Source organism: Mus musculus, chromosome 4 (assembly GCF_000001635.26).
Source record: "Mus musculus strain C57BL/6J chromosome 4, GRCm38.p6 C57BL/6J".
In the NCBI taxonomy this organism is placed as follows: domain Eukaryota; kingdom Metazoa; phylum Chordata; class Mammalia; order Rodentia; family Muridae; genus Mus; species Mus musculus.
The window spans coordinates 105,195,213-105,211,933 of NC_000070.6; the positions used below are offsets into that span (position 1 = coordinate 105,195,213).

At 46.9% G+C, this 16,721-nt stretch overlaps 1 protein-coding gene across 1 annotated transcript in view; it reads left to right on the forward strand.

The window, feature by feature from the left end:
• The window catches only part of Plpp3 (phospholipid phosphatase 3), a 75,421-nt gene that overhangs the window by 37,866 nt on the left and 20,834 nt on the right, over nt 1-16,721 (forward strand). The window contains exons 3-4 of the mRNA NM_080555.2: nt 13,312-13,592; nt 13,988-14,045. Coding sequence (NP_542122.1) covers nt 13,312-13,592; nt 13,988-14,045 — 339 coding nt within the window. The remainder of the gene's footprint in view (nt 1-13,311; nt 13,593-13,987; nt 14,046-16,721) is intronic.

Below are 16,721 nucleotides of genomic sequence, written 5' to 3' on the forward strand. Positions count from 1 at the left end.
TTTAGATAATTGGTTTTTCTCTTCTAATGTCCATAGAGTAAGACTTAGTTAATCTAAGTGGTAGAGTTGAGATTAGTGCAGAGACATCCCTTACGTCACCGTCTGATCTCTAAGTCACTGTGCTAGAAGGCTGAGAGCCATCCTTGCCCTCTGGTCAAGGTGTTTTCTGTGGTCTTGCCTCGCCTTTGCTGAGCTGCTGTAGCAGTGGCAATGAATGTCCTTGCCATTTTCCTGCCTACTGTTTAGTTTTCTGGCCCCAAGGCTATGGCGGTAAGATAAATAGGACTTGGAATTCCGAGCATTTGATCCGGACCCCACCCTTTGCTTAGCAAGCCCGCATCTTTTATAACGAAGCATGCAGGTTGTTTTCACGACATCACAATAGAGTATGAAAGACCTAGAGGGTCTATTTGCTGTGGAAAACACCATGACCAAAAGCAACTTGGGGAGGAAAGGGTTAATTTCAGTTTACATTTCCAGGTAGCAGTCCAGTATCCAGGAAAGTCAGAGCAGAAACCTGGAGGCAGAAACTGAAGCAGAGGCCATGAAGAAATGCTGCTTGCTGGCTTGTTCAGCTTGCTTGCTTTTAGCACCTAGGACCGCCAGCCCAGTGGTAGCACTGCTCATAGTGAGCCGAGCCCCCCCACATGTAATCATCAATTTATAAAGTGCCCCACAGGCAGCGTGCCCACAGGCCCGTAGAGGTTTCCTTTTCTCAAATGACTCTAGCTTGTGTCACGTTAACATAGAACTAGCAGCACAGTGAGTATTAAAATACTAATTGCCGAATTATTAAAAACTCTATTAAAACTCTTAATCGCTGAACAGGTCACTAGGGTGTACGTATAAAGTCCAGCTGTCATATGCTTCCCTTAAGGAAGCCCCCATGAACAGCACTGCAGAAACGTGCCGCACAAGAACTGTGACCAGCTCCAGAATTCTTTCCAGCAGTACTAACTAACTCCTGGGAATTTGGGTGTGACCCACCTGGGCCCTACCCTCTTTTAGTGCATCTGTCCTTTTGAGTCGGGACGGGGAGGGTCATTCTTTGAAAGCCTGCAGAATGATTTGTGAGTTTTACATGTTTACAACTGTCTACGCCTCCAGCGTTGTCTGTGTTCGTTCTCTGCCCTTGAACTCCTGCAGTGGGGTGAAAAGGAGAGGCTACACATCTGCATGAACCGCGTAGATCCTCAAATGGCTCTCCTGTGGCACTTAGCTTGGAGGTGGCATTTTGGGCTGCTATTCCCATTGTGCAGACAGAAAAATCTATAGCCCAGAGTGATTCAATAACAGACAAACTCAGAGTCTATAGTTAATAAGACCTGGGGTTCACTGTGCCTGGTAGATTTCAAAGCCCCTTTCTGGGCTTTCAGACATACATTTCAGAATGGCTAACCTTTCTAGATGAACTGCTCCATAGAATAGGCAGTTAGCTTATCTGGCCTGGTTTGAGTTGTGACAGGTAAGATACTGGTAACACAAGTTTTTCTTGTGACTTGCAGTTCTGGTTATAAACTCTGAACACCCCCCCCCCCCCCCGCGCGCGCTTTTGGTCTCTCTCTCTCTCTCTCTCTCTCTCACACACACACACACACCCATGCCCACACCATAAGCCAGGCACACAATCAACAGTTTGAATTTGAGCAATAGCAAGGAGAGCTTGTAGAATTCTTTCCAATCTTTAAAAATTAAAAAAAAAAATTTAAAAAACCCAGCCCATTTGGCAGACTAGTCGCTTGGGAGGGTGCACTAAGGATCTCTGTTCAAAAGCTGAAAAATAAAAGGTCCAATTTACTATTGCTCCAAATTGATGGTTGTGGGAGTGAGTTCTCCTGGAAGAATGGCTTTTCCTGAAAAGGGCATTTGTTGTGGAAGGCAGATAATTACAGAGTCTCTCTTGCTGGGGTTTGAACAGGTGTTCGTGACAGCCCGGGGATTGGCTAATTGAATGCTTTGAGAGAGCACGCTATAATCCAGGAGTCTTGTGATAAGAACAGGTCCAGGACAGGTACATCACATGCTGTTCAGGCCTTCTACCAGGTGTTATCCCCAGAGTGTCACGGGGTTGCTGGCAGTAGAAAGTGAATTAAACATCTTTCCGATGTGAATCAAGTGAAAGATTGCTATCAGCAACCCTCAGTTTCCTTATCTATAAAATCAAGGCAGTATTCACAGTTCCTCAAAAGGATTGTCACTAAAGTCAAACACCTGTAAAGTTCTCTAGATGAAGTGTGCACTGCCTTGTACATAGACGCAGCCCCTGGCTTCTCCCAGGCCCCAGGATGGGCAAGGGAAATGTTAAAGCAACTTGTCTGGCGGCTGTTCCGTCCTTCCTGTCTAAGTCCCAGTCCCGCTTAGCAGGTCTGCTCCTGCTGAATGCCTCCTCCAGAGCTTCCAACATTCTTAGTTTCTTTTCACACCTGCTCTTGGGTGTTTCCTTATCCTGTCCCTTTACTAATGTCACCTTGATGTTTTCCCTAGATACCTAGCTTTTCTTGAAACAGTCCTGTGCTGGGCTCTTCAATAGAGGATAAGCAATGGTAATAAGCAAAAATAGATTTCAATCAAGCCATTGTATGGTTCAGAGATATACCAAGAAAGATGCACAGCGCACACAGCAGGGCAGATGAGATGATACACCAAGAAAGATGCACAGCGCACACAGCAGGGCAGATGAGATGGGTCAGCAAGTGGAAGGGCTTGCTGAGCAATGTGAATTTGATTCCTGGGACCCACCTAAAGGTTGAAGCAAAGAATCAACCCCAGAAAGTTTTCCTTTGGCCTGGTCAATGTGGTATATGTTGCAAAACTCCTCTGCCAGTAGTAAAATTATAATGTAAAAAAAATTCTAGAAGAAAAAATACATAGCAATAACAGCTGTCCTGGTCAAGAGCTACTGTGTTCAAGGGAAACATGGAGAGTGATGATAAAGGTCACCCTTAAAGAAACACCAAGAGCTACATAAGGGTATAAGCTCTGGTTCACATCCGAGCTCCTCTGCTGCGGGGCAGGTTGCAAGTTGATGTGCCTCAGTAGATTCATCTGTTAAATGGAAAGAGTTTGTAAGTAGTCATGTTTGCTAAGGTTTTGAAATGAGATCAGTGTGTGCATACACACACACACTCAGAGTAACTCAATGCCAGACATAGTAAAGTTTACCCAATAAATGTTAGCTGCCTTTATTACAAATGAGGACACAGTTTCAAAGTGTGGTGACATGACTTAACCAAGATGGAGTCTGGAAAAGAATTCCCACTCTCTTCGTGTCACTAATTAGATCTGAGGCCACTTGCTTCTCAGTCCTCTTTGCAATAGGACTTCTACCTTCTGCTCCAGCTGCCAATGCATTTAAGCCAGAGGCACATATGACATATGTGCTCCTATCACCTATCGTGGTCTGCTAGCCTGCCTGCCTGCCTGCTTGCTTGCCGTCATGCCAAGAGTGCTCCTGGAGAAAAGTTCCGTGAAGACCTCAGAGGCAGATGAGTAACTGGCTTTGATCAGTATGATCAGTTCTGGAAAAGCTATACAAGCTGCAGACAGCAGCAGCAGGCTGCATTGCCCACTCTCCCAGCTTGACTGCCCCATGAGCCTGGATGTCTTCACTAAGCATCGGACTTGTGACCAGAGAGCCTGAGGGACAGTCATGCCAAGGGAGCAGGTTGCAGAACTGAAAAATCAGCTTGCTGCGTAACCGCCCTGGACCTGCTGCTCAATGTCAGGTCTGTTGCAAACCGTAAGAGAAGCCTTGACTGCTTTGGATGCCCTTGATCCAGTCTGCCCAGATGCCACACAGAGGAATGGAATGGTGGTGGAGGAGGAGATCAGGGTGATTTCGAGATGCAAGTTGTCAGAGGTTGTAGAGAAAGCAGACACCTTTCTGAGGCAGAAGCTATGGAAAAACTCTCGTCATTTTGACCTCTTTTTCAGATGTGTATCAGATTCTGGAATTATAGCATAATAAGAATTCCTTCCAGGTCCGCACAGCAACAGTCGCTACCCTGCCTTAAAAAGGCTTAATGACTCTAGCAGAAGCCAGGGTAGGAGCAACCAGAAAAACCCCATGTCCTATCTAGCTTTCTCTCCTTCAGCTGCGCCTTGCACTGCCCAATCAAGTATAACATGGGGAAGGGTCTTAATACGGCCTCAGAATGTTCATTGTTCTGTTCAATAATCATAGGCTCGGTGCTTGCCAAGCCCACATCCCAAAATGGGTTCACATAGATTGTTTTTATCTAGGAATCGACGCACGGGAATGTCATAGGTCATCCTCCCTTCCCTACAGGCCTTAAGCAAGCTACTTCCCCTGGGAGACCCAGCTGTGCAAAAGTATTCGTCCCAAAGAAACTCTGACTTTGGCACCGCACCATCTGGCTGTAAAAGTGAGATAGCCAGTCATTATCTCCCTGGGCTTATTTTGGCCTTTACATCAAGTGCTCTCCCATGTGTGACCACTGTGATCCACGCTTTCTTTTTCTTTTTTTTTTTTAAAGATTTATTTATTTATTATATGTAAGTACACTGTAGCTGTCTTCAGACACACCAGAAGAGGGAGTCATATTTCGTTACAGATGGTTGTGAGCCACCATGTGGTTGCTGGGATTTGAACCTTTGGAAGAGCAGTCAGTGCTCTTAACCACTGAGCCATCTCACCAGCCCCCACGCTTTCTTTTCTGCAGTGCTATGTTGTCTGTGGGGTAGCTTTTCTTTGTGTATTCTCTTATTGGCCCCTGGTAGTCATCCTGGGAGAATGAACATTAAGAGCCGAGACAACTGAGGCTAAGGATAATCAGTGACTTCCATGTAACTAGCTAAGTCAGGGCAATCGGCTTGATCCTACAACCAAGGCTTTCAAAGTCGGAACACCTCTGCTGGCCTCTGCAAATCTGCCCCTCTTCCACAGCTATTTAGCAGGCCTCTAGTGTACCAGGGGTGGGGTATTGATGGTGAAGTGCACACTGTTTCAGGGGACAGCCAACAAGTGCCCCATCTCAAACAAGTCAACAGTGCCTTCGCTACTCATTGCCTTGTAGTGGGATTCCTGTCTAGCTTTGGTCCCTCCTGCTGGGTGACAGGTTTCCTGGGAGACCGATGCCAGGTCTTCTCCTCTGATGGAACGAGAGGCACTGAGTAAAAACCTCAAGCAGCTATCACTAGGAAGCATCCTTTTGGCTTCCTCCTCCCCTACCTTCCAAAAATCCCTGAGAACGCCCAGTCTGCCTACCTCTAGTCCAGTAGTTAGTGTGCTGGTTTCTCCTGTTTACAACATTCATGTTCTATTAGCTGCACAAGGTAGGGATTGATTCAATATGACCTAATATTGTTAGTTCAAGACTCAGACTATGGAACTTTGTATAAATGTATAAAAATGACCAAGTATGCTTTCAATCATGGACAGAAAATCAAAAGCATTGGTCCTGAGATGCCCAAGGATCTTGTTTATTTCCCAAAAGTCTCAAATATGCTCCGTGTGGAACATGGGAGCGTGCTCTGTGCCACATGCAAATTTCTTACTGAAGAGACAAGAAGAAGAGCTTAGTACCTCCAGGACTTGTTTATTCAGGATCAGGCTTCAGTTGGTCCACATCTGGACTTCATTAGGTCTCCTCACCCCCACCCCAACCTCCCTTTATCTGTAAGAGGTCTGCCAAGAAAACAAGGTTCCCCAACATTGCTCCTCATTAAAGGTTAGTTGAGTTTTCAACTGAAAAAAAAAAAAAACCGGCTGAAGCTTGTGCTGGCCCAGCAGTGAGTTTAGTGGGAGACCCAGTCCCCCAGTTTACAATCCACTCCATCTGTGCAATTACCAAGACCACCAACAGAGAGGCCACATTAATCCTTCAGTTATGTTGTCCCCTGATCAAATGGCTGCAGAGTTCTTCGGAGACCCTCTCATCCCTTGGGGCTGGTGGGAGGGGGCATCTATTTGTGATTTAACAAACAGGCATTGACCGCCTCTGTCTAGGGTTTCGTTTGTTCCCTCTCCACCGCCCACCTGTGTCACTCCCAACTGCCTGGAAAGAGATGAGGCTGGCAGCAGTTCCCTTCTAGCTACGCACAGACCTTGGGGTACATGACTATTTGAAATCAGTATTTAGGATGAAGCTGACGAGTCTCCAGTTTAAATAACAGCGTGTATGGGTCTGAGGGACAGAGTCTGTGTGAGTCAGCGTGTAGCAGGCGGGGACAGAGTCAGATCCTTTTATGAGCTCAGGGACTAGAAACGAATTTGCCTTATCTTAAATGCTCTTCAGCGGCTATATGAAGTAGGCATTATTTTCCCCATTTTATGAGTGAGTGAAGACATTGAAGCGTTCATAGGAGAGTGACTTCATCCAAGGTTACTGTGCTGAACAAAAGTGAAAGTGGGAATTAAAACTTGGGTTTGCTTAAAAGCCCAAGTGTTCTAATGAAAAAAAAAAAACATTTTTTTTTAACCTCCAATGTATTTGGAGCCATGTAGAGTTTTTGTTGTTGTTGTTGTTTTTGTTGGTTGTTTTTTTTTTTTTTTTTTTGTCTTTCTTTGGTCAACTATAAAAACTTTGAGTTCTTAGTCTTAGAAAGTTACATGTGTGAAGACCAAACACCCAGGCCAGCAGGCAAGTGATCACAGGTGAGAGCAGGTAGTAGTGGTTTGTGTGAGATGATTAGAATAGAGGAGACAAGCTAAGTGCAAGGCCCGAGACTCAACCCCCAGTATGAGAGAAAAAGAAGAGGAAGAACAGGAGGAAGATGGAGACAACTACCTACTGTGTGTGGAAGATGCTTAGTGGGTTCTTCCCTCAAACCACACAGTCATTGTGGTAGACACTGTGGCTGAGGTATAAGATGTGATTTTGCCCTTGAAGCATGTGGTCTAAAGGAGAGGCAAGAGAGTTCACCAGCAGTGCTGTTAAAGCTCAAGGAGGGAGACGGATTAGGCAAAAAACAAACAAAGAGCGTGGGTTCTAGGGATGAGAGCGCTTTAAGGAAAACGCATGTCAAATTTTTCTTCTGCTTGGGACTGAGAAATAAACTGAGGAAATCTACTGTTCTCCCCTTCTGCTTCTCGGTGACCAAGGGTAGAGGCTGTGAGGTCTGCAGTCCCTGGGATCTCAGAGAAAGAGGGCTTTGGGATCTTTTCACACAAAAAGACTTGATAGTTTTTAATGAGCATGTATCCTATCTGATGATCAGCAGGCTCTCACGCTGCTGATGCTAGCACCACCCTCCTGTTTGTGGATAAGGAGCCAGGTGTAACATAGAGAGCCAGGTTTAGTGTGCCTGTTACTCCGGGTACACAGGTGAAAATGCCTGAATTTGGTGCCAAGACCAGCTGGCACTTGAAGTCCTCCTTGAAGGGGAAGGATGGGATTTTCATCAGAGATCCTGACTTGCAGGAGAAGGGGGATTTCTGTAACAATGGAGGAGATTTTGCAACTCTAGGGCACTGGCAGGAACTGCAAAGCAGACCTGTTTGGCTGGAGAAACAGGGAAAAGGGTGAGGACGAAGTTCAGGTAGACAAAGAAGACCGGGGCATGACTGTCAAGGTCTCTGGTGGTGAGGAATTTTCACTTCAGTTAATTGCTAGAGAGCAACAAGAATATTGTTCTAAGTTAGCAGGGTCAGTTTTTTAACTATGGTAAGAATGAAGCCTGAACCCTCGTGGTGGCAATATGAGAGGAACTAGAGGGGGAAAAAAGATGACACAAGGGATCTGTGGATAGTTGCTGATGGTGGTGAGTAGGGAAATGGAGGGGTCTTAAGGGTCTGGGTTTTTGTTGTTAGGTTTAGGGGCACATAGACTAGAAATACAGGGGTGAAAGTTGTCTTGGGGGGAGGGTGGGGATGGGTTAAATCTTAAACTCTGATCTACTAGTATCAGTTTTATGTCCATTTGGGTGAATTATCAGAGGCCAGGGACAGGATTGATGGGAGGGGGCCCGTTCGTCCTTAGGAGATCATTTCATCTTCACAGAGCATTTGAAGCAGCTAAAATCACAGCAGAGAGCCAGGGATACCACTCTACGAAAGAGTAAAAGCCAGGTGTGGAGACATTGGAAACGGAGAGCGTAGCTTGGAAATAGGAAGAAACGCACAGTGGTACAATATCAAGGAAACCTGACAAATTCAACATGAAAGAGGACTGTGAAGTTGGCAGCCTGCAACACTCTGGAAAGAGCTGCCAGGAGACTGGCATGAACTGGCAGAGTATCTCTTCAAGGAGGACTTTGGCTGGGAGCGCTTGCCATTTGGGAAAATAACTGTACTTCAAACCATGTTCTTCAGGAGACCTGTGGGCACAGGGCAGCCACTGATGGCTGCAGCCATAATTGGCTTCTGAGGTTTCTCTCTCTGGCCTCTTTGTCATCTGTGTTAGAAGTCAGAGTTGTCACACCCACCACTGTAGCCTGAGAAATGTCTGTGACGTATAGCCTTTCTCAGGCAGCATGGCACTGAAGTGCCAAAATGCTGGAGACAGCTGAGTGGGAATTTTCCAATCACTTAATTCTACTCAAGTAAAGATCTGGCCATTTCCTTCTAACAGATGGAACATTTGGCTTCAGAGAAAATTCAGCTCCATTCCTGATTCCATCTTGAAAGGCAAAACCCAAGCCTATTATATTTTCCCTTAGCCTTGAGACTGAGAAAAAAAAAAGAAAAAGAAAAAACAATTCTCCATCGCCAAATGTTTGTTGACTGAATCTCTTCTGGCGCAAAGAAGTTCGTTAACCCATATACACATGCGCGAGGTCTGGGGGTTAGGGTAAAGCTAACAAGGACATAAACATACAAATAAACTCAGTAGTAGACCTGTATGGGTTGGTCTGGTGCTGCTTGTATTTAAATGCTAAATACTGGCTCCCAAGATCTGGTTGCAATGGATCCACTACAAGAGACCTTACTTGTATGCCTTTGTATTTGGGACTCAAAGACCAGCTATCTTCTGGGACTTCAAGGAAACGGCTATCTTGGTACCATTAAGAAGAACCCAGGAGGGAGGGAGAAGGGCAGGTGTCGGCGATGGGGCTGCCAAGCTGTCCTGCCCTTCTCCTCCTTTAATTCAGAGTGACTCACTGGCCTCTCTGGCCTTTACTGCTCTCACTTGGAAAGTGTGTCAGTAATCCCAGAATGACCTGCAGGGCTCTGTGAGAAACAGACAGCTCGACAGAGGGAAAAGCGCTTTGTAAGCTGTAAAGTTCTATGTAAATATTATTAAAGCAGAACCGAGTATCGGGATGTTAGCCCTTCAGAGTCACCCGGGGAAGACGTCTCAGTTTTTAGAAGAGGAATTGTTAGGACATACTGTGTAAAAATATGACTTTTTCTTGGGGTGATTTATAAATAGAGCAAAATGTTTAAAACAACACAGCAGCTGAGTGGTGGTGGCGGCGATGGTGGTGGTGGCGGCAGCGGTGGTGGTAGTGGTGGGGTCCTTCTGCAATGGGCTTCTTTTCTTCTATCTTGTTTCCTGGAAAGATCAAAATCAAAACCACCACACACGTATTTTCTGCTTCTGCCCTGGCACGGCATATTTCCCACATCCTAATCGTGCAAGAAGAAGAAGAAGAAGAAGAAAAAACAACCAAAACCAAAATGAGCCTTTCAAAGTGCCAGGCATTTGACATATCGCCCATTGAATTCCTTGCCAGCCTTGCCAGGTGGATATTATTAATGCTATTTTCTATAAGGGACCACCTAAGCCCAGACAGGTGAAGTCATGTGACTGCAAAGGACTAGAATGATGAGACTGAGACTTACTGGCTCCCAGGTTGCTGCTCCTTCCTCCCCAGGAAGGCTAGCCTAAAGACCCTCTCCATTTCCCCTCCTGAATGGAACATCTGTAAAGATGTGGGTAGCTGGGCTCTTTTTCACCACAAAAGACAGGAAGAGGCTCTCTCTTACAGTTGGAGACAACCTCCCAACCACTGGCTTGCCGGCCAGGACCCGTCCCTTTCTGTCCCCTTGTGGCTTAATTGCCATGCCTTCCTCTGTATGAGTTTCCAGACTCTGGGCCAAGCTCCTTAAAAGGCAGGTAGGGGAGAGTTCTCTGCCGGCCTGGCAGCCAGCCATCCCCCCCACACCCCTCAGATCCGCTGCTAGCTGCTTCAGAGATCAACATAGAAGACATTTTTTTTCCCAAAGTGAAACTTATCAGAACTTTGCTGACTGTGGCAGGAATGAAGGCCCTGGGGGTGGGGACCAAGCCTTTGGAGGAGGGGTGGGGTGCTCATTTTATGACCCAGGAATGAAAACATTGTGAATAATGAATAAAGTCCGAAAGTAGTAAATCTGAGACTCCAGAGAAGGCGAGTAACATGTCAGGGAGCGGTTTAAGCCTTCGCCCCTCCTGCAGAGGTGCGGCCCAAGTTTCATTAAATAGCCTTTAAGGGTTAGGATTACAAGAAGCCCAGTCCCCTGGTTCATAATGATGATTTATGGCTGTGTTGTCGACTCCGCGACCCTTCTGTACAAGGGATGGAGAAAATACATAATTTGCTGCTCATTAACTGTGCAATCTGTCAGGGCGGCTCCAGAAGCCATGTGGTCCCGGAGCCTTGCGTCTGCTAAATGGCTTCAGCAAGGCTGTCCTGGAGACACAACTGCTCCTCCACCATAGGAAATGGTTTTGATAAGAGTGGCACTAACAAGCTGGTAGCCTGCCCATGTCTTGGAACTGAGAGACAGTGGACTTTACTCCTCGGTCATCTCCCATCCTTCAGAGAGCCCCAGAATCCCCATCTGTACAACGGACTTGCCTTGTCACAGAAAATCACACTGCATGAGGCTTGAGCCAGGATTTCTTTGTCAGTGTGGCCTGGTCCTGGCAACTCAGGAGCAATCCGAGGGCAGGTATTGTGCCCAGGGCCTTGGTTCTGCTCCCAGCTTATAGGTAGTTCTTACAAGAAACCTTCCTCTACTGTTGTCTGACCTGTTGCCTCTGCTTGGTTAGGAAGCTGGGTCAGAAGAGAGTTAATGGCATCGCTCTTAGGAAGTACTAAGTCACGATTCTGCGGATAGAGAAGTTGACCTGCTCCAGATTCACCCTGTGAGTGGAGGACTCCCATCATGGGTACTTGATACTTATTCAGTGGCCACCCCCACTCCCTGCACGTAAACACACCTGAGTGTGATTTATAAATAAAGAATCAGAAGGAGTCAGCAATCGGGGCTGTGGCAGTGGACATCTGGAACTTGTTAGCCTATAAGATTCCATAGGGTAAAAGTGTAAACAGGTTGGAAGAGGGAAATGAGTTGAGGATGGGGGTAGAGAACGTTGGGCAAAGACTGAGTGTGTGTGCCTGGGTGGGATATTTGGGCCCCAGTCTCTTCAGCACAGAATGGTTGCCTTCATTTCTGACCTGCCGTGACACTCAGATTTCATCTCTTATATGTTATCAGAGGGACCTCGGCAAGGATTAGGGGACACTGCCAGGTCACATGTCTTCAAGGATCGACTCCTCCTGCTCCCTGACATTTGTCTGTTTCTTTAGTGAGCATTTCTGAGGCCCTATGAAGAGCTAAATATTCTGCTTTCTCAGGGACTAGCTAGGCAAGCACGCTGACTGGGCCGGCCTTTGACCACCCCTGTCCCTATAGAATCATCCACAAAGTGATCTGGAAAAGGTGTGGCACTTATAAACACAGTCAACTAGGGCTCTTGTGTCAGCGTGCCTTGCTCCCTCTCCTGCCCCTGCTTGTCGCTGGGCCCAGCTGCTATGTTTATCCTACACACCATCCTTCCCCACACTTTGGGGCCTTTGAGGACCCAGATTAGACTCCTGCTTTGATGCCTTTCCCCACTGTAAAGTTATTCCTTTACAAAGGACCTCTGCAAAGGAGTGCCCTGAATGTGCCAATCTATTGCTTCCCTTGTGGTTGTGAACGCGTCTGCTCACCGAAAGGGCGGGCAAGTGTGGTCCATAATCCTTCATGGGAGGAAGTGTGAAAGGGACTTTTGTGGTGAGTGATGAGCCGACCATCCCTGCTCCTGGCCTGGAGTTGCAACCAGGAAGTGGCCACAGCTGTGCTGTGGAGTTAAGAAAGGGGGAGGGGGCACTGCACGGTTGTGTTTTACCCAAGCAATTCGGCCGAGTCAGGGAGACACTATCCACATGTGTACACTATCCACATGTGTTTCACCAAAGGCAATTTGATCTAATGACAAAAAGATGCTGTCCACAGTAACCTTACAGAGTGACAGCTGGCCCCTGCTTGCTGAAAAGCCAGGCAGTTTGAGCAGCAGGAAGACATTGTGGGAAGAGCATGTGACCCAGCCTTCTCCTTTGGCTCTCAAACCCAAGGAGAAAACCCAGCTTGATTGAGGAATTCAGACTCCTAAAGGCACCATATTGAATGTTTCTTGGCTTTTATTTAGGTGTTTCTGTTTGTTTTTGAGACAGAGCCTCACTGTGGAGCCCAGTCTGGCCTTGAATCCTTCATCTTCCTGCCTAGGCCTTCCAGTGCTGGGATTGTAGGTGTGTGCCACGGTGCCCAGGTTAGACCAGTGTTTTGTTTGTTCATCATGCTACATATGTGAAAAATAAAATAGGACTAGAGATGTCAGTCAGTGTGGGGCCTTAGGTTCAGTCCTCAGTCTAGAAAACTAACTAAATAAATGTTAATAAATATAAGAAATAAAAAGCCTGTCTTTCCATGACTCAGCACTTTTCCACCAGTGTTCTTTCATATAAACCAGCCATTCTGCAAAGGCGAGCAGCCTCCTTTTATGGGGAAGGAGGCTGAAGCACGTGAGGCTTGAGGGGTTTAGAGCCCAGATGTGTGGAGTAGGTGGCAGAGGCTGGATTCACTCAGGACCGACTGGGGTATTCACTGTGGAAACACTTATCAATGCTAGTGCCAAGGTGGGACCTTCACCAGAGTCAGGGGTACTTCACCACATCCCAGAACCCTAAGATGTGCCTACGTGGTTCCCCTGACATGCAACCACCCTTAGTCATGCCCTTGAGGCTTAATTTTCTTCTGTTTTCTGTAGCTGAGTCCTTTTTTGATGACTATATATACACATATAGGTTAGTCTTATAAAGGTGTAGATACATCTACTTATTTTGTGGGTGGGTTCTACTGTTGGTATGGAGATACTATGGAGATGTAAGGATCTTTTTAAAGAAGGAAATGGCAGCCACGTTCGCATTTTGAATCTTCCCCTTATGTGTTTACGTGAATATGCTTACTTAAGTGGGGAATTCGGATTTTGTAGATTGTACCTTATAGTTACCGATCGGTCATCTGTTCTCCCGTGTCACTAAACGTGGTCTTCAAGGATGCCTCGCGCCTCCCTAACTCCCTCATTGGTTTCCTTTCAGATCATTACAGGGGAATTCTACCGGATCTATTACCTCAAGGAGAAGTCCCGCTCCACCACTCAGAACCCGTATGTGGCAGCTCTCTATAAGCAAGTGGGATGCTTCCTTTTCGGCTGTGCCATTAGCCAGTCCTTCACCGACATCGCCAAAGTGTCCATCGGGCGCCTGAGGCCTCACTTCCTGAGCGTCTGTGACCCTGATTTCAGTCAGATCAATTGCTCCGAGGGCTACATTCAGAACTACAGGTGCAGAGGAGAAGACAGCAAAGTACAGGAGGCCAGGTAGGGCGCCGCCACCACATAGAACGACATGGCAGGTCTCTATCTCGATACAGTGAAGATTGGAGGGCGCCTACTGAACACCCTCAGGTGCTGGGCTCTGGTGTAGATGAGGGAGAAGACATAGTGCCTACTCTTGAAGAACTCATAGGCCAAATGATTGAGACAGATGTGTAAATAAGTCATTATGGTACAGGGGTGGTAAACCTCTTGTTTATTGATGTGTGCCTGCTATGCTCCAGGCATGTATCCAAAGCACTCCCTGGGATGCAAAAATGAACGAGATTCAGTGTCTGCTGTCAAGGTCAGAGTCTAGGAAGGGAAGCCAGATGAGTGAACACTGGGGATGTGAATCCCTGTGAATACAGTCCTTTCATGGCCTTCTCTTGTCCTTGCAGGAAGTCCTTCTTCTCGGGCCACGCCTCCTTCTCCATGTTCACTATGCTGTATCTGGTGGTAAGTCTCTATCCTCCAACAGGAGCAGAGCTCAGCCCTAGCTTATCCCCTTACCATCTGTGAGGACATAGTTCATGTGAAATGCTTGTGGGGCGGAGGTGGGGCGTGGGGGTAGACATGAGCTGGGAACATTACGTTTCATCAGAGCTCAACTCTACCTTAGCAGAAGTGCCATTACTCTCTCAGCTTTTTCTAATTTTCAGGTTAAAAACCTCTGTTCACCCTGCTGTGAGGTAGGGACTGTGTGTCCACTTTGAAACTATAGAGCGCTAGAAGGTACCTGCGTGGTATTTACGGTACAAGCGCTGCTTTCTGGAAGGCCAAGGACACCTTTGTTACAGATAGATAGCACCCTGGAGCGGGAGAAGGTTATTAGACCCAGAGAATCCAGGTGAACTGTCAAATTGACAAAAGCACCAGCAGTGCCGTTCAGATTCAGGGGTTCTGACCCCCAATGGTTCTTCACCATATGGTTTGTATCCGTACTGGATCGATAGCACACACTCTGTGGCGTGCCTACGGGGGTCAGAATCAGTTCTCTTCAACCCTTACCTAGCTTTCAGGGACTGGACCCGGGTCAGCAGGGTTGCTTCCATTGCCAAGTAGCGAGTCCCTTTACCCTCTGACCCATCTCACTGGCCTTCCTTATCTCCCTTGCTGAGAGCGATTTGGCTTTTACAAACTACTTGTGCGTCCAGGAGGACGTGTGTGAAGTGCAATATTCCTATTTCCTGGATCTAGAGACAGTAAGAAGTGTGTCTGAGTTCATTTGCCTTGGGGATAGAGATGTGATTTGGGTTCACCCGATGCTCTTCCCAGGCAGCTGGCCTCCTTGGACACGCCCTGACAGTGCGGGTGGACAGCCTCCTCTGCTCTAGCTGCCTGGGGGACAGCGGGCTGCTCTGCTCCCCTTCGTCAGTTAGACATGGCCTTCCCTGCCTTTCCACACTCTATGAGCCAGGTCCAGAGCAAAAACACTTCCTGCACTCAGCTAGCCCAGAGGAGTTCAGCACGAGAAGGTGCAGAGAGGTCAGACGTAGCCGTGGAGAGTGGAAGCTGTTTGGAAAAAGAACATTTCGATTTCAACTTTCTTAAGAAGCATAATTAGGAATTGGAAAAAACAACAGAGTTTGTTTTGTTTTGCTTTCCCCCTTCTCCCTTCCAAGTTCAGAGGCCTCTGGCTCCCCATTACCCAGGATGCAGTGCTACAGGGTGGGCCCCGACCTATAAAATCATTCGACCTGGATCTCACTATTCAAACACGGCACTCCCCTCCGCTCTTCCTTTGCTTGTTTTTGTTTTGCTCTTAGAAAGGATAATTTAGCAGATATTTAGAGTTTCTGTTCCCTGTGTGTATTTTGCCAGGGCTGGAAGCAATTTCACAAATGTAATTTCAGTATTTTGTAAAAGTACTTAGGAGAATTGTATGTGTGTTCATTTGCCCCTTGATGTCCCTTCATTTTATTCCAAGAGAAAAATACCGAATTCTTTTGAAGCCAGTACTGGATAGGGTATCCTCTGCAGTGACCCAGAAGGTGTGCGCTGACATGTTTGGGGGTCCTGCTGTGGGCCAGGCACCATGTCTGTAGCTTACAACAAAACATCCGCTTCTCTCTGCAGCTTAGGGGCTTGACTTTGATTATCTTGTTTGTGAAACAGGCTTGAATCTGAGAAGTTCATAAGGACATTGTACAGCCAGTAAGACAGAGAAGGCACTTGAAGGATAGCCATCCCCAGTGGGCACTGTGGCCCCTTGTCATTGTGCTAGCTACAAAAAAATCTGAAACCAAACCTTTATGGAAAGTAGCCTATGTCATTCGAGCGTTGGACAGCATTTCAATCCCACCTGAAGGGGAAGACAGCAACCCTTCCTGTCTGCTTTAATGTGATTATTCACTCCTTGGTCCTTCAGGAGCTGTGGTTACAGAAGGGAGTCTGTACAGAGGATGACTGAGTGAGGGATTCATTGTCCTTGAAGATCTATTTGTATCTCTCTGAGGGAGGGGAAAATTTGTGCCTTCACACTGCTGGAAGAAGGGAGTGAGAGAAGCTGAAAATAAGAGAAAAAGAGACAGAGAAAGGAGAGTGAGGGATGGATGGATAAATTGGTGCTAAGCCCTTGTTTCCTGGTATATTTTCATGTATGTGCATGCAGGCGCCCACATGCGTGAACACACACATACACACATGCACCTCACCTGATTACATGCACACCACAGGATCTTAGGAACAAGTGCAAGAACGCACACATTCAATGTTCATTCCTTAAAGACACCATACATGCAGAAACACACAACACACATGGACACAGAGACCCCTACACAACAAGTTATCTGCCTTAAAGCAACCTCAGAAGCAAAAGGCTGAAAGCGAGAGCTGTGGTTTTCTTCAGAACTAGGTTTTGGGTGGCATTTCACAGAAATCCTAGGCTTTTCCAGTTTCCCACGTGCAAAACTTTCTCAAGGCAGTCTGAAGCTCGATACCTGAGGGTGGATAGAAATCCCGAGATCAGCCAGACAAGCCCTTCAGCCCTCTCCCGGTGCTTTTATGGTGGACTTCAGGAAGTGCCAGAGTTGGGCATCGATCCTGACCTACCCCTGTATACCCTGAACTTTTCTAAGAACCTGTGAGCCACGGCTTTCCCGAAGCACTGGGGAGAATCATTTGTGAACCAGC